Raw genomic sequence first — 25,696 nt, forward strand, 5'->3', positions numbered from 1 at the left:
ACCATGTGTACACATGGGTAGGATGACATGGGCTTCTGGGACCTTGGTCACACCATGTGTACACATGGGTAGGATGACATGGGCTTCTGGGACCTTGGTCATACCATGTGTACACATGGGTAGGATGACATGGGCTTCTGGGACCTTGGTCACACCATGTGTACACATGGGTAGGATGACATGGGCTTCTGGGACCTTGGTCATACCATGTGTACACATGGGTAGGATGACATGGGCTTCTGGGACCTTGGTCACACCATGTGTATACATGGGTAAGATGACATAGGCTTCTGGGACCTTGGTCACACCATGTGTACACATGGGTAGGATGACATAGGCTTCTGGGACCTTGGTCACACCATGTGTACACATGGGTAGGATAACATAGGCTTCTGGGACCTTGGTCACACCATGTGTACACATGGGTAGGATGACATGGGCTTCTGGGACCTTGGTCACACCATGTGTACACATGGGTAGGATGACATGGGCTTCTGGGACCTTGGTCACACCATGTGTACACACGGGTAGGATGACATGGGCTTCTGGGACCTTGGTCACACCATGTGTACACATGGGTAGGATGACATGGGCTTCTGGGACCTTGGTCACACCATGTGTACACATGGGTAGGATGATATGGGCTTCTGGGACCTTGGTCACACCATGTGTACACATGGGTAGGATGACATGGGCTTCTGGGACCTTGGTCACACCATGTGTACACATGGGTAGGATGACATGGGCTTCTGGGACCTTGGTCATACCATATGTACACATGGATAGGATGACATGGGCTTCTGGGACCTTGGTCACACCATATGTACACATGGGTAGGATGACATGGGCTTCTGGGACCTTGGTCACACCATATGTACACATGGGTAGGATGACATAGGCTTCTGGGACCTTGGTCACACCATATGTACACATGGGTAGGATGACATGGGCTTCTGGGACCTTGGTCACACCATGTGTACACACGGGTAGGATGACATGGGCTTCTGGGACCTTGGTCACACCATGTGTACACATGGGTAGGATGACATAGGCTTCTGGGACCTTGGTCACACCATATGTACACACAGGTAGGATGACATGGGCTTCTGGGACCTTGGTCACACCATGTGTACACATGGGTAGGATGACATGGGCTTCTGGGACCTTGGTCACACCATATGTACACATGGGTAGGATGACATGGGCTTCTGGGACCTTGGTCACACCATGTGTACACACGGGTAGGATGACATGGGCTTCTGGGACCTTGGTCACACCATGTGTACACATGGGTAGGATGACATAGGCTTCTGGGACCTTGGTCACACCATATGTACACACAGGTAGCATGACATGGGCTTCTGGGACCTTGGTCACACCATATGTACACACAGGTAGGATGACATAGGCTTCTGGGACCTTGGTCATACCATATGTACACACAGGTAGGATGACATAGGCTTCTGGGACCTTGGTCATACCATATGTACACACAGGTAGGATGACATAGGCTTCTGGGACCTTGGTCACACCATATGTACACACAGGTAGGATGACATAGGCTTCTGGGACCTTGGTCACACCATATGTACACACAGGTAGGATGACATAGGCTTCTGGGACCTTGGTCATACCATATGTACACACAGGTAGGATGACATAGGCTTCTGGGACTATGGTCACACCATATGTACACACAGGTAGGATGACATGGGCTTCTGGGACCTTGGTCACACCATATGTACACACAGGTAGGATGACATAGGCTTCTGGGACCTTGGTCATACCATATGTACACACAGGTAGGATGACATAGGCTTCTGGGACCTTGGTCACACCATATGTACACACAGGTAGGATGACATAGGCTTCTGGGACCTTGGTCATACCATATGTACACACAGGTAGGATGACATAGGCTTCTGGGACCTTGGTCACACCATATGTACACACAGGTAGGATGACATAGGCTTCTGGGACCTTGGTCATACCATATGTACACACAGGTAGGATGACATAGGCTTCTGGGACCTTGGTCACACCATATGTACACACAGGTAGGATGACATAGGCTTCTGGGACTCTGATCACACTCTTCTATACAAAACACTAAAAACAGCAAGGTTCCATTATTGTATAACATCAGCACTCTCACACTCCTACGTGATATCTGAAAATAAGGTTTGATTTAGTGGGGTCATCATGCCTGCCTAGTTACACTGATTGAGCAAATGATGGAACCAGTGCTGGATTAATAACGTCATTTGCTTTCATCGCATGTAAACAACGGTGGCAGTTCATCGCCAGCCAACAAGTTGGTATCTCACTTCAACAAGATAAATGGGTGTCCTGGTCAGATGAGCATTTCACTTCTAGTGTATATTTATGTTTGTGAAATCAGAGTGAATTCAAGTTACATGTGAGTTTAATGGCGACACACACACACACACACTCACACACACAAAACACCAATTCCACATATCCCAGATACGAACACAATGGCAGATATACACACTTCTGTGTAAATATAAAAGATGTTTATTCCTTGGTGTGTAAACACTGAGATATATACACCTTTTAGTGTATAAGCACTAAGAAGTGCAAATACACACATCTTAGTGTATAAAGAAAGATACATAAGTATCGGTGTATAACGACTAAAAACACATCTCTATGCATAAACAGAGTACACTTCTCATATAAATACACACCTCTCAGTGTATATAAACTGAGACATACACATACACCTTTCAGTGTATATACGTTGAGAAATACCCCTCTCCGTAGATATAAACTAAAGAGAGAGAGACCTCTCGGTGTATAAACACTGCGACATACACACATCGCGGTGGATATACCGTGAAGCCAGTGACTACAGGTGTTCGTTTTACGCTGTGCCAGTGTTTACGTTATGATCAGCTGCCAACTGGCAGGTCCTGGAGGTGGGTGAGCGGGGAGGGAGAGGGGGGGGGCGAAGGGGGTGAAAAGGTGGGCAAGAAGGGGTGAGGAAGAGGAGATAAGAAGGAGATAGGGTTAAAGGGTGTAAAGAATGAGAAGGATATAAAAAGGAAGTGAAAAGAGGGTAAGAAGGAAGTAAGAAAGAAAATGGTGAGGTTTCTTTCCAGCAATGCTGGAATTACTATTACACCAGTCTAACAATGGTGGTTGTGGAGGTTCCTGACTAAGGTGATTGTTTTGACTGATGGTGGTTGTGGAGGTTCCTGACTAAGGTGATTGTTTTGACTGATGGTGGTTGTGGAGGTTCCTGACTATGGTGATTGTTTTGACTGATGGTGGATGTGGAGGTTCCTGACTATGGTGATTGTTTTGACTGATGGTGGATGTGGAGGTTCCTGACTATGGTGATTGTTTTGACTGATGGTGGATGTAGAGGTTACTGACTATGGTGATTGTTTTGACTGATGGTGGATGTGGAGGTTCCTGACTATGGTGATTGTTTTGACTGATGGTGGATGTGGAGGTTCCTGACTATGGTGATTGTTTTGACTGATGGTGGATGTGGAGGTTCCTGACTATGGTGATTGTTTTGACTGATGGTGGATGTGGAGGTTCCTGACTATGGTGATTGTTTTGACTGATGGATGTGGAGGTTCCTGACTATGGTGATTGTTTTGACTGATGGTGGATGTGGAGGTTCCTGACTATGGTGATTGTTTTGACTGATGGTGGATGTGGAGGTTCCTGACTATGGTGATTGTTTTGACTGATGGTGGTTGTGGAGGTTCCTGACTATGGTGATTGTTTTGACTGATGGTGGATGTGGAGGTTCCTGACTATGGTGATTGTTTTGACTGATGGTGGATGTGGAGGTTCCTGACTATGGTGATTGTTTTGACTGATGGTGGTTGTGGAGGTTCCTGACTATGGTGATTGTTCTGACTGATGGTGGTTGTGGAGGTTCCTGACTATGGTAATTGTTTTGACTGATGGTGGATGTGGAGGTTCCTGACTATGGTGATTGTTTTGACTGATGGTGGATGTGGAGGTTCTTGACTATGGTGATTGTTTTGACTGATGGTGGTTGTGGAGGTTCCTGACTATGGTGATTGTTTTGACTGATGGTGGATGTGGAGGTTCCTGACTATGGTGATTGTTTTGACTGATGGTGAATGTGGAGGTTCCTGACTATGGTGATTGTTTTGACTGATGGTGGATGTGGAGGTTCCTGACTTTGGTGATTGTTTTGACTGATGGTGGATGTGGAGGTTCCTGACTATGGTGATTGTTTTGACTGATGGTGGATGTGGAGGTTCCTGACTATGGTGATTGTTTTGACTGATGGTGGTTGTGGAGGTTCCTGACTATGGTGATTGTTTTGATTGAGGGTGGATGTGGTGGCTCCTGACGATGCCGGCTTATGGTGCTACCTGCTAATGGTGGTAATTGTTTTGGTCTCTAACAATGGTGATTGTGGTGGATCCTGAAAAAAATCACTGCATTACGAATCACATGTTTATAATGGTTCCTGGCGAAAGAGGTTATGTAGCGGGAAAGAAATTTTGTGATGCGGTGGTTGTGGTACTAATGGTGGCAGTGGTGGGAAGGTCGGGGAAATGGGGACTGAGAGACCATACTGGGAGAGTTTGAGATGGTGGTTGTGAGGGATGATAGTACTAGTGGGTGTGGTGATGGTTATCGAAGTAGTGGATTAGATGATAGTGTGACAGTTAAAGTAATGGTGACAGCAGTGAAAATGATAGTGATAAATGTTAAAGCAACACAAACTTCAGAGAGCTTGTGATGGTGGTTGTTGAGGAAGGAAAGTTGCTTACGGTGACGATAAGACACATGTGCAGCACCTGAGTATATTTTGTAGACCTTTCGCCAACCACTGAATTTATCAATACAGTACTTGTCGATGTTGTATACCACTGATGTAATGATAGCTGATGGTAATGTGGTAAGCAAGTTTATTCAGGTATACACAAATACAGTTACATAGATTATCATACATAGCAGCATATGTGTAAAGAACCTAGGATAACCCAAAAAAGTCAGAATGACTTATTTCCATTGGGGTGGTGTTGGAAACGCGGGAGTAAGGGTAGGGGGGATGTCTTTCACCTGGATGCGAGGTTTGGGTGGTAGGAGAAGGGGGTAGATGGGCTAGGAGGTAGTGTACCCTCGTCTTGGCAGTGGTAAACCTGTGATCATTGTGGACGTGTGTTTGCGTGGTTGGGCAGTCAGAGTGCGTCAAGTCTTGCCTGTGTCGAGCAGTGTACCAGTGCGCGGACCTAGTGTGGTAGACACAAGCGTACTAAACACTAGCCAGTATAATATACCGTAAGATATTTTATCAATACAAAAACGGGTTACAAACACTAGCCATCAGAACAAACGAACCAACATGGAGATAACCAAACAGAAAATAAGATGAATATTGCATATTTCGGCCCCGCATCGGGGCCGTCCTCAGTATACTGTTTAGAGTTTTAACTGCATCTTCTGAAATAATACCAGTCACCTAATTTTGAAACAGAAATATATTTTTCTCAGTCACTCTAAGCTATACCATTACCTATATATATCATCATCCACTGATGGTTGTTATTTCTGCAGTCAGGCAAGTGTTGCTTCACAACCTCTCTGGCTAACAAACAAAAAAAAGTTTATTTTTAGAAATTCTATGACTTTAACCTTCTTGATATTTATATCCATGCTTGTAGGCTCGTTCCTTAGTGTTTTGAATTAAAGCACGCACAGGCAAACACAAACGGTGCTATGAAAAGCAGGGAAACGATGAGTACAAAGATAGTGCTCAATAAGTGTAAAGAGACCACGACTCTTCAACATCTTCCCTTCGTGAAAAAAAGAAATTTCCAACAAACTCCTGTTTTTAAGACGAAACTCGGAAAATTCCTCAAATCAGTTCCTGATCAATCAGGTTGTGGTACAAACGTTGAATGCGGGCAGTAGGTACCAATAGCAACCAGGAGGCCTGGTCTGGAACCGGGTCGAGGGAGGGGGTGACCCCCGGAAACCACTACAGGTAACCTACAGGTAAAGATTAACACCTCACTGTCAGGTCGGGGATCAAACTCACTCATGTAAATTATCTTCAGTAAGAGTTAACGTAATGTGTTGCGTCATGTGTTCAACCTTCCCCGTTGACGTGATGTCGCAACGTTTTGCTTACGTGAATAGTTGCATCCTGCCCGTTGACGTGATGATGCAACGTGTTGCGTCAGTGTTGTGCCCTGTCCACTGACACTGGAGTCAATGGACTTTAGATTACATAATAATAATAATAATAATAATAATAATAATAATAATAATAATAATAATAATTTTAATTAATTGTATAATCCTGATGAACCTGATTACTATTTTTTATTTCGATCGAATTAATAATTCATACACGGATATACAGACCGAGAAGTGTGTGTCTTACAGTGTATGTACACTGAGAATTTAAATTAATCCTCTTTTAGCAAATAAAGATATTCTTGACTGGTGGTTAATAGCTTACATGTAGATTCAATGATCCTTCGTGTAATGGATAGGCTTTAGAGACCCGATTAACCAAACCAATTTCGATAATAAAATATCTCTTGAATAGTGCTAAAGAGCAATTTGGAACTGATTAGCAAAAGACAGACTAGTTCCTAAACACAGGGGAATTGAAAAGGCAGTTGTATGTGACACTATCTCAAGGGCCAGTGGTGCCTGGGTGTAGAGTGTTGTGTTGTGTCAGAACAAGGTAGCAACACAGTGCCAAGATGCCGCTGAGAAAGGAGCCAGGCTCCTTGCAGAAAAACACTATGATCACCATAGTTCGCAACTTTGACTACCTCTGCTACAAGGCTAAAACACGCGAGGAAATGTGCCAAATGATCTACGACGAGTCCTACCTGAAAGTGGAAGGGCCCTTCAAAAACCTACGTAAGTCTCAAAGAAAATGGGTTGTGGTTTAAAAAAGGCACATGAGAAACACTGTGATATATTTATTGGTAAATGTTTGGGTCCTGGGGCCTTGATCGCAGTCCTAGGATCGAAACATCTTTAATAAACAGTACTGGCTCAGGTGTCTCTTCTAAACCAAAACGAGCTGTGTTATGCGTCATCCAATGTTTTTCCGAGGTATTGTGGTTCCATCAGCTTGTTCTTCATGTGGAAGTAGATTACAAGCTGGAAGAGAGGCCGGGAATGAGCTCCAAGTATCCACAACACTCCATACATATTCACCCCGTGTTCACACTCTACATAATGTTCGCATTAATTAAAACGAATTAATTAACAAAGGTGTACTCCCGCTGTAAGCAACCTGTCCTCTAAATAACACAAGACGGCAGTTTTAAAACACATTGTACTTCCTAGAATTCTGTCTGTGAACATCAAAAAAATATATTTGGTATTTTAGGTTAGGATACGTAAATTAACTTATATGTGGGTACATGATATATCTTGGTACTTTGCAACGGTTGGTAGCGAACTCACTTCACACAGTGAGTGTCCGTGGCTCGATCCCCGGTATGGGTGGAAACATTGGGGGTGTTTCCTTAAGACACCTTTTGTCCCTGTTCACCTAGCAGCAAGTAGGTACCTGAATGTTAGCCAACTGGTGTGGGTCGCATCCTGGGGACAAAACCAAATTTGCACGAAATGCTGTGCATAACAAGGGGCCTTCTATATAGTAAGTCACTGATGTCAGCTAGGTTTGTATAAATTGCATCATGTACTTGTAAAAATAATAATTATTATTGTTATTATTAGTAACAGTAGTAGCAACAGTATCCAATGATTACTGTTAAGTCGGAGGACAAGTTGCTGTCAATTTCATATCTGTTTACGTAAGATTTTTTATATATTAATTTTGTCATCCTTTTTTATGTTTTACATTGATTATTATTTACATCCAAAATTGAGCTACATAATCTAAATGAGGCCTTACTAATGATATAAATAGCTGTATAATAACCTCTGGACTAATTACTTATAATTCTTGATATATATTCAAGAAGTCAGTCTTATTACTCACTTTTAAGGCATTGTTTTCTCAGCTTCAGATTTCAGCTTATCATGGGTCCCAAGTCTGTTTCATATGCTGTATGATGAAGCTCCGCATCACCTAGTTTATAAGTGTGAAAGTTATTATCATTCCCTAGGATTAGAACTTTGCACTTTTCCACAATGAACTGCATCCATACTTCACACCGGAGCTTTTATATAAACTTCCCTCCCGTTCACTATGTATTTTTTGCCTCTAGTATTTAATGTTTTTTTTCAGGACCGCATTCACTACTTAAGATATATTTGTGTGTTGAAAATAATACTGTTAATTAATTTTAATATCTGCTTAGGTTCAATAAATTTGTTTGCGCCAGGATGGCAGCTGTTGTCGCATTTATGTGTATAATGGTGTAACAGATGTATAGTGTATATTTGCCTTGGCAGAGAGTTAAACTTCTGGTTTCAGATAAATGTATATAATCGTTTCGCTCGTTTCTGCCAACTGTGAAGATTCCAAATACTTCTCGTGGGTGGGTACCACTGGAAAAGCTGCTGGTGTTCCCAGCTGTGGGAAACAGCGAATAAAATCAACTTGCTCTCTGCCCAGCGCTATGTGGCGTCTTAGTGGGCTGAGGCAGCCGACGTTGACTGCCCAGGGAGAGGGTGAGTTCACAGGGTTCACTTCCTCTTGCTGGCTTCCGTGTCTCATTCATATTCACCCTCAAATTTTCGACAAATTTTGTTTTATTTCGACACTTTCCTGCAAATTTCTTTCAACTTCTTATGTAAGAAATTGTTGTCCATTCAGACACAATACGTGACTAGAACCCGCACATAGGAGAAAGGAGCTTACGGCGATGTTTCGGTCCGACTTATACCATTTACAAACTCTCACTAGCACAAAAGATATAGGTATAATGTTTATCAGGAAACAGGACAAGTGTTTCCTGGCGCGGGTCTTAGTCATATGACGGCCCACAGTTGGAGCTTTAGGTCATCTGACCGAGGCCTTCCGCTGGCTTACTGCTCCACCTTTTTAAAAACCATGGTTATGATTTTAACCAATATTAGTATGAACAGCAATATAATACAAGAGTGACTTTGTAAATGGTCCAAGTCGGACCGAAACGTCGTCGTAAGGTCCTCTCCTATCTGCGGGTTATATATGTACAGGTAAGCTTCTCTCTAATGCTTTCCGTCAATTTAGCAATCTTAGTATACGCATATATAGTATATATACCATATATATAGCATATATAGTATATATACCATATATATAGCATATATATAGCATATCTAATGTATCCCGCTGTTTTACATATTTTTTCTCTAATATCCGACACTACATATTTACATAAGCCAGCCAAGTTACATAAATCTTCGACGATTCTGCTGCTTTAATCTGATTTATTATGGCTAATGCTACCCGCCAAGCACACACAAATATAAATTAATTTTAAAGGGTTGGACCGGAAAGCCAGTGGAAGGCCTCGGTCAGACGACCAAAAGCTCCAGTGGAGGGTCATCATATGACTAAGACCCGCATCACGAAATACTTGTCCTGTTTAATGACGAATCTTAAGTTACCAGCCAATTTACTCTTATTTTTATTACTGTTGCTACCCATCAATTTACATAATTTGTTGAACATTAAAGTGGTATAAAATACCGACAGGTTGTTAGGTAAGACACATATGCAACAGTTAGGTATCTTTATTATGAAACGTTTCGCCTACACAGTAGGCTTCTTCAGTCAAGTACAGAAAAGTTGATAGAAGCAGAAGATACTTGAAGACGATGTAATCAGTCCATCACCCTTAAAGTTTTGAGGTGGTCAATCCCTCAGTCTGGAGAAAAGCATTGTTCCATAGTATGAAACAATATGGAGAAGAAGTGACAGGATGGAGCTTTTTATAGTGCCAAGAGGTGAGACGTAGGCCACTAGGAGAGGTAAGAACTCAGATGTTGAGAGGTCAGGTCCCTCTCAAATCCAGCCCCTCTCACTAGTGGAAGTTGTTGAAGTTGATTGCAGGTCTGTACCAAGATACCCTTGTGTTGCAGTGTCTGACAGATTGAACATTAAAGTGGTATAAAATACCGACAGGTTGTTAGGTAAGACACATATGCAACAGTTAGGTATCTTTATTATGAAACGTTTCGCCTACACAGTAGGCTTCTTCAGTCAAGTACAGAAAAGTTGATAGAAGCAGAAGATACTTGAAGACGATGTAATCAGTCCATCACCCTTAAAGTTTTGAGGTGGTCAATCCCTCAGTCTGGAGAAAAGCATTGTTCCATAGTATGAAACAATATGGAGAAGAAGTGACAGGATGGAGCTTTTTATAGTGCCAAGAGGTGAGACGTAGGCCACTAGGAGAGGTAAGAACTCAGATGTTGAGAGGTCAGGTCCCTCTCAAATCCAGCCCCTCTCACTAGTGGAAGTTGTTGAAGTTGATTGCAGGTCTGTACCAAGATACCCTTGTGTTGCAGTGTCTGACAGATTGAACATTAAAGATACCTAACTGTTGCATATGTGTCTTACCTAACAACCTGTCGGTATTTTATACCACTTTAATGTTCAATCTGTCAGACACTGCAACACAAGGGTATCTTGGTACAGACCTGCAATCAACTTCAACAACTTCCACTAGTGAGAGGGGCTGGATTTGAGAGGGACCTGACCTCTCAACATCTGAGTTCTTACCTCTCCTAGTGGCCTACGTCTCACCTCTTGGCACTATAAAAAGCTCCATCCTGTCACTTCTTCTCCATATTGTTTCATACTATGGAACAATGCTTTTCTCCAGACTGAGGGATTGACCACCTCAAAACTTTAAGGGTGATGGACTGATTACATCGTCTTCAAGTATCTTCTGCTTCTATCAACTTTTCTGTACTTGACTGAAGAAGCCTACTGTGTAGGCGAAACGTTTCATAATAAAGATACCTAACTGTTGCATATGTGTCTTACATAATTTGTTGTCGTACCTTTTTCCTTAAAATCATATTCCCTGGTCCATCCATTCAATGTTAATTTATTTTTACATTCTTATAAACAGCTTAATAATACACTCTCATGAACAACTTAATATCTCCAGAAAATATTTATCTCCCGCATGTGTGACATGATTTCTTGTCATGAGAACTTACATCGGTTTGGCTGGAACCCTCTTATTCTCTTCTCAGGGATAACGAAGAGAGGCGGGTGGTCACTGAGAAAGCACCCAGTGTATCTCTCCACAACACTGAGCAAGCACCCAGTGTATCTCTCCACAACACTGAGCAAGCACCCAGTGTCTCTCTCCACAACACTGAACAAGCACCCAGTGTCTCTCTCCACAACACTGAACAAGCACCCAGTGTCTCTCTCCACAACACTGAGCAAGCACCCAGTGTCTCTCTCCACAACACTGAGCAAGCACCCAGTGTCTCTCTCCACAACACTGAACAAGCACCCAGTGTCTCTCTCCACAACACTGAGCAAGCACCCAGTGTCTCTCTCCACAACACTGAACAAGCACCCAGTGTCTCTCTCCACAACACTGAGCAAGCACCCAGTGTCTCTCTCCACAACACTGAACAAGCACCCAGTGTCTCTCTCCACAACACTGAGCAAGCACCCAGTGTCTCTCTCCACAACACTGAACAAGCACCCAGTGTCTCTCTCCACAACACTGAGCAAGCACCCAGTGTCTCTCTCCACAACACTGAACAAGCACCCAGTGTCTCTCTCCACAACACTGAACAAGCACCCAGTGTCTCTCTCCACAACACTGAACAAGCACCCAGTGTCTCTCTCCACAACACTGAACAAGCACCCAGTGTCCCTCTCCACAACACTGAACAAGCACCCAGTGTCTCTCTCCACAACACTGAACAAGCACCCAATGTCTCTCCACAACACTGAACAAGCACACAGTGTCCCTCTCCACAACACTGAACAAGCACCCAGTGTCTCTCTCCACAACACTGAACAAGCACCCAGTGTTTCTCTCCACAACACTGAACAAGCACCCAGTCTCTCTCTCCACAACACTGAACAAGCACCCAGAGTCTCTCTCCACAACACTGAACAAGCACCCAGTGTCTCTCCCCACAACAATGAACAAGCACCCAGTGACTCTCACCACAATACTGAGCAAGCATCCAGTGTCTCTCCCCACAACACTGAACAAGCACCCAGTGTCTCCCTACAATACTGAACAAGCACCAAATCTCTCTCTCCACAACACTGAACAAGCACCCAGTGTCTCTCCCCACAACACTGAACAAGCACCCAGTGTCTCCCTACAACACTGAACAAGCACCCAGTGTCTCTCCCCACAACACTGAACAAGCACCCAGTGTCTCTCCCCACAACACTGAACAAGCACCTAGTGTCTCTCCCCACAACACTGAACAAGCACCCAGTGTCTCTCCCCACAACACTGAACAAGCACCCAGTGTCTCTCCCCACAACACTGAACAAGCACCCAGTGTCTCTCACCACAATACTGAGCAAGCACCCAGTGTCTCTCCCCACAATACTGAGCAAGCACCCAGTGTCTCTCCCCACAACACTGAACAAGCACCCAGTGTCTCCCTACAACACTGAACAAGCACCCAGTCTCTCTCTCCACAACACTGAACAAGCACCCAGTGTCTCTCCCCACAACACTGAACAAGCACCCAGTGTCTCCCTACAACACTGAACAAGCACCCAGTGTCTCTCCCCACAACACTGAACAAGCACCCAGTGTCTCTCCCCACAACACTGAACAAGCACCCAGTGTCTCTCCCCACAACACTGAACAAGCACCTAGTGTCTCTCCCCACAACACTGAACAAGCACCCAGTGTCTCTCCCCACAACACTGAACAACCACCCAGTGTATTTCCCCACAACACTGAACAAGCACCCAGTGTCTCTCACCACAATACTGAGCAAGCACCCAGTGTCTCTCCCCACAATACTGAGCAAGCACCCAGTGTCTCTTCCCACAACACTGAACAAGCACCCAGTGTCTCCCTACAACACTGAACAAGCACCCAGTGTCTCTCCACAACACTGAACAAGCACCCAGTGTCTCTCCCCACAACACTGAACAAGCACCCAGTGTCTCTCCCCACAACACTGAACAAGCACCCAGTGTCTCTCTACAACACTGAAGAAGCACCCAGTGTCTCTTCCCACAACACTGAACAAGCACCCAGTGTCTCTCCCCACAACACTGAACATGCACCCAGTGTCTCTCCCCACAACAATGAAAAAGCACCCAGTGTCTCTCCCCACAACACTGAACAAGCACCCAGTGTCTCTCCCCACAACACTGAACAAACACCTAGTGTCTCTCCCCACAACACTGAACAAGCACCCAGTGTCTCTCCCCACAACACTGAACAAGCACCCAGTGTCTCTCCCCACAACACTGAAGAAGCACCCAGTGTCTCTCCATACAACACTGAAGGAGCACCCAGTGTCTCTCCCCACAACACTGAACAAGCACCCAGTATCTCTCCCCACAACACTGAACAAGCACCCAGTGTCTCTCCCCACAACACTGAACAAGCACCCAGTGTCTCTCCCCACAACACTGAACAAACACCTAGTGTCTCTCCCCACAACACTGAACAACCACCTAGTGTCTCTCCCCACAACACTGAACAAGCACCCAGTGTCTCTCCCCACAACACTGAACAAGCACCCAGTGTCTCTCCCCACAACACTGAACATGCACCCAGTGTCTCTCCCCACAACAATGACCAAGCACCCAGTGTCTCTCCCCACAACACTGAACATGCACCCAGTGTCTCTCCCCACAACAATGAACAAGCACCCAATGTCTCTCCCCACAAGACTGAACAAGCATCCAGTGTCTCTCCCCACAACACTGAACAAGCACCCAGTGTCTCCCTACAACACTGAACAAGCACCCAGTGTCTCTCCCCACAAGACTGAACAAGCACCCAGTATCTCTCCCCACAACACTGAACAAGCACCCAGTGTCTGTCCCCACAAGACTGAACAAACACCCAGTGTCTCTCACCACAACACTGAAAAAGCACCCAGTGTCTCTCACCACAACACTGAACAAGCACCCAGTATCTCTCCCCGCAACACTGAACAAGCACCCAGTGTCTCTCACCACAACACTGAACAAGCACCCAGTATCTCTCCCCGCAACACTGAACAAGCACCCAGTGTCTCTCCCCACAAGACTGAACAAGCACCCAGTGTCTCTCACCACAACACTGAACAAGCACCCAGTGTCTCTCCCCACAACACTGAAGAAGCACCCAGTGTCTCTCCCCACAACACTGAAGAAGCACCCAGTGTCTCTCCCCACAACACTGAAGAAGCACCCAGTGTCTCTCCCCACAACACTGAAGAAGCACCCAGTGTCTCTCCCCACAACACTGAAGAAGCACCCAGTGTCTCTCCCCACAACACTGAACAAGCACCCAGTGTCTCTCCCCACAACACTGAAGAAGCACCCAGTGTCTCTCCCCGCAACACAGAACAAGCACCCAGTGTCTCTCCCCACAACACTGAACAAGCACCCAGTGTCTCTCCCCACAACACTGAACAAGCACCCAGTGTCTCTCCCCACAACACTGAACAAGCACCCAGTGTCTCTCCCCACAACACTGAACAAGCACCCAGTGTCTCTCCCCACAACACTGAACAAGCACCCAGTGTCTCTCCCCACAACACTGAACAAGCACCCAGTGTCTCTCCCCACAACACTGAACAAGCACCCAGTGTCTCTCCCCACAACACTGAACAAGCACCCAGTGTCTCTCCTCGCAACACTGAACAAGCACCCAGTGTCTCTCCCCACAACACTGAACAAGCACCCAGTGTCTCTCCCCACAACACTGAACAAGCACCCAGTGTCTCTCCCCACAACACTGAACAAGCACCCAGTGTCTCACCCCACAACACTGAACAAGCACCCAGTGTGTCTCACCACAACACTGAACAAGCACCCAGTGTCTCCCTACAACACTGAACAAGCACCCAGTATCTCTCCCCACAACACTGAACAAGCACCCAGTATCTCTCCCCACAACACTGAACAAGCACCCAGTGTCTCTCCCCGCAACACTGAAGAAGCACCCAGTGTCTCTCCCCACAACACTGAACAAGCACCCAGTGTCTCTCCCCACAACACTGAACAAGCACCCAGTGTCTCTCCCCACAACACTGAACAAGCACCCAGTGTCTCTCCCCACAACACTGAACAAGCACCCAGTGTCTCTCCCTACAACACTGAACAAGCACCCAGTGTCTCTCCCCACAACACTGAACAAGCACCCAGTGTCTCTCCCCACAACACTGAACAAGCACCCAGTGTCTCTCCCCACAACACTGAACAAGCACCTAGTGTCTCTCCCCACAACACTGAACAAGCACCCAGTGTCTCTCCCCACAACACTGAGCAAGCACCCAGTGTCTCTCCCCACAACACTGAACAAGCACCCAGTGTCTCTCCCCACAACACTGAACAAGCACCCAGTATCTCTCCCCACAACACTGAAGAAGCACCCAGTATCTCTCCCCACAACACTGAACAAGCACCCAGTGTCTCTCCCCACAACACTGAACAAGCACCCAGTGTCTCTCCCCACAACACTGAACAAGCACCCAGTGTCTCTCCCCACAACACTGAACAAGCACCCAGTCTCTCTCCCCACAACACTGAACAAGCACCCAGTGTCTCTCCCCACAACACTGAACAAGCACCCAGTGTCTCTCCCCACAACACTGAACAAGCACCCAGTGTCTCTCCCCACAACACTGAACAAGCACCCAGTATCTCTCCCCCACAACACTGAACAAGCACCCAGTATCTCTCCCCACTATCTCTCCCCACAACACTGTCTCTCCCCGCAACACTGAACAAGCACCCAGTATCTCTCCCCGCAAAACTGAACACCCAGTGTCTCTCCCCACAACACTGAACAAGCACCCAGTGTCTCTCCCCACAACACTGAACAAGCACCCAGTGTCTCTCTCCACAACACTGAACAAGCACCCAGTGTCTCTCTCCACAACACTGAACAAGCACCCAGTATCTCTCCCCACACACTGAACAAGCACACAGTCTCTCTCCCCACAACACTGAACAAGCACCCAGTGTCTCTCCCCACAACACTGAACAAGTTTCTCTCACCACAACACTGAACAAGCACCCAGTATCTCTCCCCACAACACTGAACAAGCACCCAGTATCTCTCCCCACAACACTGAAGAAGCACCCAGTGTCTCTCCCCGCAACACTGAACAAGCACCCAGTATCTCTCCCCGCAACAAGCACCCAGTGTCTCTCCCCACAACACTGAACAAGCACCCAGTGTCTCCCAACAACACTGAACAAGCACCCAGTGTCTCTCCCCACAACACTGAACAAGCACCCAGTATCTCTCCCCGCAACACTGAACAAGCACCCAGTGTCTCTCCCCACAACACTGAAGAAGCACCCAGTGTCTCTCCCCACAACACTGAACAAGCACCAAGTGTCTCCCTACAACACTGAACAAGCACCCAGTGTCTCTCACAACACTGAACAAACACCCAGTGTCTCTCCCCACAACACTGAACAAGCACCAAGTGTCTCCCCACAACACTGAATAAGCACCCAGTGCCTCTCCCTACAACACTGAACAAGCACCAAGTGTCTCTCCCCACAACACTGAACAAGCACCCAGTGCCTCTCCCCACAACACTGAACAAGCACCAAGTGTCTCCCCACAACACTGAACAAGCACCCAGTGTGTCTCACCACAACACTGAACAAGCACCCAGTGTCTCCCTACAACACTGAACAAGCACCCAGTATCTCTCCCCACAACACTGAACAAGCACCCAGTATCTCTCCCCACAACACTGAACAAGCACCCAGTGTCTCTCCCCGCAACACTGAAGAAGCACCCAGTGTCTCTCCCCACAACACTGAACAAGCACCCAGTGTCTCTCCCCACAACACTGAACAAGCACCCAGTGTCTCTCCCCACAACACTGAACAAGCACCCAGTGTCTCTCCCCACAACACTGAACAAGCACCCAGTGTCTCTCCCTACAACACTGAACAAGCACCCAGTGTCTCTCCCCACAACACTGAACAAGCACCCAGTGTCTCTCCCCACAACACTGAACAAGCACCCAGTGTCTCTCCCCACAACACTGAACAAGCACCTAGTGTCTCTCCCCACAACACTGAACAAGCACAAAGTGTCTCTCCCCACAACACTGAACAAGCACCCAGTGTCTCTCCCCACAACACTGAACAAGCACCAAGTGTCTCTCCCCACAACACTGAACAAGCACCCAGTATCTCTCCCCACAACACTGAAGAAGCACCCAGTATCTCTCCCCACAACACTGAACAAGCACCCAGTGTCTCTCCCCACAACACTGAACAAGCACCCAGTGTCTCTCCCCACAACACTGAACAAGCACCCAGTGTCTCTCCCCACAACACTGAACAAGCACCCAGTATCTCTCCCCACAACACTGAACAAGCACCCAGTATCTCTCCCCACAACACTGAACAAGCACCCAGTATCTCTCCCCACAACACTGAACAAGCACCCAGTATCTCTCCCCACAACACTGAAGAAGCACCCAGTGTCTCTCCCCGCAACACTGAACAAGCACCCAGTATCTCTCCCCGCAAAACTGAACAAACACCCAGTGTCTCTCCCCACAACACTGAACAAGCACCCAGTGTCTCGCCCCACAACACTGAACAAGCACCCAGTGTCTCTCTCCACAACACTGAACAAGCACCCAGTGTCTCTCCCCACAACACTGAACAAGCACACAGTCTCTCTCCCCACAACACTGAACAAGCACCCAGTGTCTCTCCCCACAACACTGAACAAGCACCCAGTGTCTCTCACAACAACACTGAACAAGCACCCAGTATCTCTCCCCGCAACACTGAACAAGCACCCAGTGTCTCTCCCCACAACACTGAACAAGCACCCAGTGTCTCCCTACAACACTGAACAAGCACCCAGTGTCTCTCCCCACAACACTGAACAAGCACCCAGTATCTCTCCCCGCAACACTGAACAAGCACCCAGTGTCTCTCCCCACAACACTGAAGAAGCACCCAGTGTCTCTCCCCACAACACTGAACAAGCACCAAGTGTCTCCCTACAACACTGAACAAGCACCCAGTGTCTCTCACAACACTGAACAAACACCCAGTGTCTCTCCCCACAACACTGAACAAGCACCAAGTGTCTCCCCACAACACTGAATAAGCACCCAGTGCCTCTCCCTACAACACTGAACAAGCACCAAGTGTCTCTCCCCACAACACTGAACAAGCACCCAGTGCCTCTCCCCACAACACTGAACAAGCACCAAGTGTCTCCCCACAACACTGAACAAGCACCAAGTGTCTCTCCCCACAACACTGAACAAGCACCCAGTATCTCTCCCCACAACACTGAAGAAGCACCCAGTATCTCTCCCCACAACACTGAACAAGCACCCAGTGTCTCTCCCCACAACACTGAACAAGCACCCAGTGTCTCTCCCCACAACACTGAACAAGCACCCAGTATCTCTCCCCACAACACTGAACAAGCACTCAGTATCTCTCCCCACAACACTGAACAAGCACCCAGTATCTCTCCCCACAACACTGAAGAAGCACCCAGTATCTCTCCCCACAACACTGAACAAGCACCCAGTGTCTCTCCCCGCAACACTGAACAAGCACCCAGTGTCTCTCCCCACAACACTGAACAAGCACCCAGTGTCTCTCCCCACAACACTGAACAAGCACCCAGTATCTCTCCCCACAACACTGAAGAAGCACCCAGTATCTCTCCCCACAACACTGAACAAGCACCCAGTATCTCTCCCCACAACACTGAACAAGCACCCAGTGTCTCTCCCCACAACACTGAACAAGCACCCAGTGTCTCTCCCCACAATACTGAACAAGCACCCAGTATCTCTCCCCACAACACTGAACAAGCACCCAGTATCTCTCCCCACAACACTGAACAAGCACCCAGTGTCTCTCCCCACAACACTGAAGAAGCACCCAGTGTCTCTCCCCGCAACACTGAACAAGCACCCAGTATCTCTCCCCGCAACACTGAACAAGCACCCAGTGTCTCTCCCCACAACACTGAAGAAGCACCCAGTGTCTCTCCCCACAACACTGAACAAGCACCCAGTGTCTCTCTCCACAACACTGAACAAGCACCCAGTGTCTCTCTCCACAACACTGAACAAGCACCCAGTGTCTCTCCCCACAACACTGAACAAGCACCAAGTGTCTCCCTACAACACTGAACATGCACCCAGTGTCTCTCACAACACTGAACAAACACCCAGTGTCTCTCCCCACAACACTGAACAAGCACCAAGTGTCTCCCCACAACACTGAACAAGCACACAGTGCCTCTCCCTACAACACTGAACAAGCACCCAGTGTCTCTCTCCACAACACTGAACAAGCACCCAGTGTCTCTCTCCACAACACTGAACAAGCACCCAGTGTCCCTCTCCACAACACTGAACAAGCACCCAGTGTCTCTCTCCACAACACTGAACAAGCACCCAATGTCTCTCCACAACACTGAACAAGCACACAGTGTCCCTCTCCACAACACTGAACAAGCACCCAGTGTCTCTCTCCACAACACTGAACAAGCACCCAGTGTTTCTCTCCACAACAATGAACAAGCACCCAGAGTCTCTCTCCACAACACTGAACAAGCACCCAGTGTCTCTCCCCACAACAATGAACAAGCACCCAGTGACTCTCACCACAATACTGAGCAAGCATCCAGTGTCTCTCCCCACAACACTGAACAAGCACCCAGTGTCTCCCTACAACACTGAACAAGCACCAAATCTCTCTCTCCACAACACTGAACAAGCACCCAGTGTCTCTCCCCACAACACTGAACAAGCACCCAGTGTCTCCCTACAACACTGAAAAAGCACCCAGTGTCTCTCCCCACAACACTGAACAAGCACCCAGTGTCTCTCCCCACAACACTGAACAAGCACCTAGTGTCTCTCCCCACAACACTGAACAAGCACCCAGTGTCTCTCCCCACAACACTGAACAAGCACCCAGTGTCTCTCCCCACAACACTGAACAAGCACCCAGTGTCTCTCACCACAATACTGAGCAAGCACCCAGTGTCTCTCCCCACAATACTGAGCAAGCACCCAGTGTCTCTCCCCACAACACTGAACAAGCACCCAGTGTCTCCCTACAACACTGAACAAGCACCCAGTCTCTCTCTCCACAACACAGAACAAGCACCCAGTGTCTCTCCCCACAACACTGAACAAGCACCCAGTGTCTCCCTACAACACTGAACAAGCACCCAGTGTCTCTCCCCACAACACTGAACAAGCACCCAGTGTCTCTCCCCACAACACTGAACAAGCACCCAGTGTCTCTCCCCACAACACTGAACAAGCACCTAGTGCCTCTCCCCACAACACTGAACAAGCACCCAGTGTCTCTCCCCACAACACTGAACAACCACCCAGTGTATTTCCCCACAACACTGAACAAGCACCCAGTGTCTCTCACCACAATACTGAGCAAGCACCCAGTGTCTCTCCTCACAATACTGAGCAAGCACCCAGTGTCTCTTCCCACAACACTGAACAAGCACCCAGTGTCTCCCTACAACACTGAACAAGCACCCAGTGTCTCTCCACAACACTGAACAAGCACCCAGTGTCTCTCCCCACAACACTGAACAAGCACCCAGTGTCTCTCCCCACAACACTGAACAAGCACCCAGTGTCTCTCTACAACACTGAAGAAGCACCCAGTGTCTCTTCCCACAACACTGAACAAGCACCCAGTGTCTCTCCCCACAACACTGAACATGCACCCAGTGTCTCTCCCCACAACAATGAAAAAGCACCCAGTGTCTCTCCCCACAACACTGAACAAGCACCCAGTGTCTCTCCCCACAACACTGAACAAACACCTAGTGTCTCTCCCCACAACACTGAACAAGCACCCAGTGTCTCTCCCCACAACACTGAACAAGCACCCAGTGTCTCTCCCCACAACACTGAAGAAGCACCCAGTGTCTCTCCATACAACACTGAAGGAGCACCCAGTGTCTCTCCCCACAACACTGAACAAGCACCCAGTATCTCTCCCCACAACACTGAACAAGCACCCAGTGTCTCTCCCCACAACACTGAACAAGCACCCAGTGTCTCTCCCCACAACACTGAACAAACACCTAGTGTCTCTCCCCACAACACTGAACAACCACCTAGTGTCTCTCCCCACAACACTGAACAAGCACCCAGTGTCTCTCCCCACAACACTGAACAAGCACCCAGTGTCTCTCCCCACAACACTGAACATGCACCCAGTGTCTCTCCCCACAACAATGACCAAGCACCCAGTGTCTCTCCCCACAACACTGAACATGCACCCAGTGTCTCTCCCCACAACAATGAACAAGCACCCAATGTCTCTCCCCACAAGACTGAACAAGCATCCAGTGTCTCTCCCCACAACACTGAACAAGCACCCAGTGTCTCCCTACAACACTGAACAAGCACCCAGTGTCTCTCCCCACAAGACTGAACAAGCACCCAGTGTCTCTCCCCACAACACTGAACAAGCACCCAGTGTCTGTCCCCACAAGACTGAACAAGCACCCAGTGTCTCTCCCCACAACACTGAACAAGCACCCAGTGTCTCTCCCCACAAGACTGAACAAGCACCCAGTGTCTCTCCCCACAACACTGAAAAAGCACCCAGTGTCTCTCACCACAACACTGAACAAGCACCCAGTATCTCTCCCCACAACACTGAACAAGCACCTAGTGTCTCTCCCCGCAACACTGAACAAGCACCCAGTGTCTCTCACCACAACACTGAACAAGCACCCAGTATCTCTCCCCGCAACACTGAACAAGCACCCAGTGTCTCTCCCCACAAGACTGAACAAGCACCCAGTGTCTCTCACCACAACACTGAACAAGCACCCAGTGTCTCTCCCCACAACACTGAAGAAGCACCCAGTGTCTCTCCCCACAACACTGAAGAAGCACCCAGTGTCTCTCCCCACAACACTGAAGAAGCACCCAGTGTCTCTCCCCACAACACTGAAGAAGCACCCAGTGTCTCTCCCCACAACACTGAAGAAGCACCCAGTGTCTCTCCCCACAACACTGAACAAGCACCCAGTGTCTCTCCCCACAACACTGAAGAAGCACCCAGTGTCTCTCCCCGCAACACAGAACAAGCACCCAGTGTCTCTCCCCACAACACTGAACAAGCACCCAGTGTCTCTCCCCACAACACTGAACAAGCACCCAGTGTCTCTCCCCACAACACTGAACAAGCACCCAGTGTCTCTCCCCACAACACTGAACAAGCACCCAGTGTCTCTCCCCACAACACTGAACAAGCACCCAGTGTCTCTCCCCACAACACTGAACAAGCACCCAGTGTCTCTCCCCACAACACTGAACAAGCACCCAGTGTCTCTCCCCACAACACTGAACAAGCACCCAGTGTCTCTCCTCGCAACACTGAACAAGCACCCAGTGTCTCTCCCCACAACACTGAACAAGCACCCAGTGTCTCTCCCCACAACACTGAACAAGCACCCAGTGTCTCTCCCCACAACACTGAACAAGCACCCAGTGTCTCACCCCACAACACTGAACAAGCACCCAGTGTGTCTCACCACAACACTGAACAAGCACCCAGTGTCTCCCTACAACACTGAACAAGCACCCAGTATCTCTCCCCACAACACTGAACAAGCACCCAGTATCTCTCCCCACAACACTGAACAAGCACCCAGTGTCTCTCCCCGCAACACTGAAGAAGCACCCAGTGTCTCTCCCCACAACACTGAACAAGCACCCAGTGTCTCTCCCCACAACACTGAACAAGCACCCAGTGTCTCTCCCCACAACACTGAACAAGCACCCAGTGTCTCTCCCCACAACACTGAACAAGCACCCAGTGTCTCTCCCTACAACACTGAACAAGCACCCAGTGTCTCTCCCCACAACACTGAACAAGCACCCAGTGTCTCTCCCCACAACACTGAACAAGCACCCAGTGTCTCTCCCCACAACACTGAACAAGCACCTAGTGTCTCTCCCCACAACACTGAACAAGCACCCAGTGTCTCTCCCCACAACACTGAACAAGCACCCAGTGTCTCTCCCCACAACACTGAACAAGCACCCAGTGTCTCTCCCCACAACACTGAACAAGCACCCAGTATCTCTCCCCACAACACTGAAGAAGCACCCAGTATCTCTCCCCACAACACTGAACAAGCACCCAGTGTCTCTCCCCACAACACTGAACAAGCACCCAGTGTCTCTCCCCACAACACTGAACAAGCACCCAGTGTCTCTCCCCACAACACTGAACAAGCACCCAGTCTCTCTCCCCACAACACTGAACAAGCACCCAGTGTCTCTCCCCACAACACTGAACAAGCACCCAGTGTCTCTCCCCACAACACTGAACAAGCACCCAGTGTCTCTCCCCACAACACTGAACAAGCACCCAGTATCTCTCCCCACAACACTGAACAAGCACCCAGTATCTCTCCCCACAACACTGAACAAGCACCCAGTATCTCTCCCCACAACACTGAACAAGCACCCAGTATCTCTCCCCACAACACTGAAGAAGCACCCAGTGTCTCTCCCCGCAACACTGAACAAGCACCCAGTATCTCTCCCCGCAAAACTGAACACCCAGTGTCTCTCCCCACAACACTGAACAAGCACCCAGTGTCTCTCCCCACAACACTGAACAAGCACCCAGTGTCTCTCTCCACAACACTGAACAAGCACCCAGTGTCTCTCTCCACAACACTGAACAAGCACCCAGTATCTCTCCCCACAACACTGAACAAGCACACAGTCTCTCTCCCCACAACACTGAACAAGCACCCAGTGTCTCTCCCCACAACACTGAACAAGCACCCAGTGTCTCTCACAACACTGAACAAGCACCCAGTATCTCTCCCCGCAACACTGAACAAGCACCCAGTGTCTCTCCCCACAACACTGAACAAGCACCCAGTGTCTCCCTACAACACTGAACAAGCACCCTGTGTCTCTCCCCACAACACTGAACAAGCACCCAGTATCTCTCCCCGCAACACTGAACAAGCACCCAGTGTCTCTCCCCACAACACTGAACAAGCACCCAGTGTCTCTCCCCACAACACTGAACAAGCACCAAGTGTCTCCCTACAACACTGAACAAGCACCCAGTGTCTCTCACAACACTGAACAAACACCCAGTGTCTCTCCCCACAACACTGAACAAGCACCAAGTGTCTCCCCACAACACTGAATAAGCACCCAGTGCCTCTCCCTACAACACTGAACAAGCACCAAGTGTCTCTCCCCACAACACTGAACAAGCACCCAGTGCCTCTCCCCACAACACTGAACAAGCACCAAGTGTCTCCCCACAACACTGAACAAGCACCCAGTGTGTCTCACCACAACACTGAACAAGCACCCAGTGTCTCCCTACAACACTGAACAAGCACCCAGTATCTCTCCCCACAACACTGAACAAGCACCCAGTATCTCTCCCCACAACACTGAACAAGCACCCAGTGTCTCTCCCCGCAACACTGAAGAAGCACCCAGTGTCTCTCCCCACAACACTGAACAAGCACCCAGTGTCTCTCCCCACAACACTGAACAAGCACCCAGTGTCTCTCCCCACAACACTGAACAAGCACCCAGTGTCTCTCCCCACAACACTGAACAAGCACCCAGTGTCTCTCCCTACAACACTGAACAAGCACCCAGTGTCTCTCCCCACAACACTGAACAAGCACCCAGTGTCTCTCCCCACAACACTGAACAAGCACCCAGTGTCTCTCCCCACAACACTGAACAAGCACCTAGTGTCTCTCCCCACAACACTGAACAAGCACCCAGTGTCTCTCCCCACAACACTGAACAAGCACCCAGTGTCTCTCCCCACAACACTGAACAAGCACCCAGTGTCTCTCCCCACAACACTGAACAAGCACCCAGTATCTCTCCCCACAACACTGAAGAAGCACCCAGTATCTCTCCCCACAACACTGAACAAGCACCCAGTGTCTCTCCCCACAACACTGAACAAGCACCCAGTGTCTCTCCCCACAACACTGAACAAGCACCCAGTGTCTCTCCCCACAACACTGAACAAGCACCCAGTATCTCTCCCCACAACACTGAACAAGCACCCAGTATCTCTCCCCACAACACTGAACAAGCACCCAGTATCTCTCCCCACAACACTGAACAAGCACCCAGTATCTCTCCCCACAACACTGAAGAAGCACCCAGTGTCTCTCCCCGCAACACTGAACAAGCACCCAGTATCTCTCCCCGCAAAACTGAACAAACACCCAGTGTCTCTCCCCACAACACTGAACAAGCACCCAGTGTCTCGCCCCACAACACTGAACAAGCACCCAGTGTCTCTCTGCACAACACTGAACAAGCACCCAGTGTCTCTCTCCACAACACTGAACAAGCACCCAGTATCTCTCCCCACAACACTGAACAAGCACACAGTCTCTCTCCCCACAACACTGAACAAGCACCCAGTGTCTCTCCCCACAACACTGAACAAGCACCCAGTGTCTCTCACAACAACACTGAACAAGCACCCAGTATCTCTCCCCGCAACACTGAACAAGCACCCAGTGTCTCTCCCCACAACACTGAA

At 48.4% G+C, this 25,696-nt stretch overlaps 1 protein-coding gene across 7 annotated transcripts in view; it reads left to right on the forward strand.

The window, feature by feature from the left end:
- Window positions 1-5,155: 5,155 nt before the first annotated feature.
- Window positions 5,156-25,696, forward strand: part of LOC128684832 (F-box/LRR-repeat protein 20-like) — a 169,666-nt gene continuing 149,125 nt past the window's right edge. For 2 of the 7 annotated variants that reach the window (XM_070100670.1, XM_053771126.2), the window contains exons 1-2: window positions 5,165-5,304; window positions 6,581-6,903. In XM_070100670.1, the coding sequence (XP_069956771.1) occupies window positions 6,741-6,903 (163 nt within the window). In that variant the 5' untranslated portion in view covers window positions 5,165-5,304; window positions 6,581-6,740. Of the gene's footprint in view, window positions 5,305-6,564; window positions 6,904-25,696 lie in introns of those variants that run through there. The other 5 variants (XM_070100678.1, XM_070100677.1, XM_070100691.1 and 2 more) reach the window with 5 other exon arrangements.

Source organism: Cherax quadricarinatus, chromosome 5 (genome assembly GCF_038502225.1).
Source record: "Cherax quadricarinatus isolate ZL_2023a chromosome 5, ASM3850222v1, whole genome shotgun sequence".
NCBI classification, from domain to species: domain Eukaryota; kingdom Metazoa; phylum Arthropoda; class Malacostraca; order Decapoda; family Parastacidae; genus Cherax; species Cherax quadricarinatus.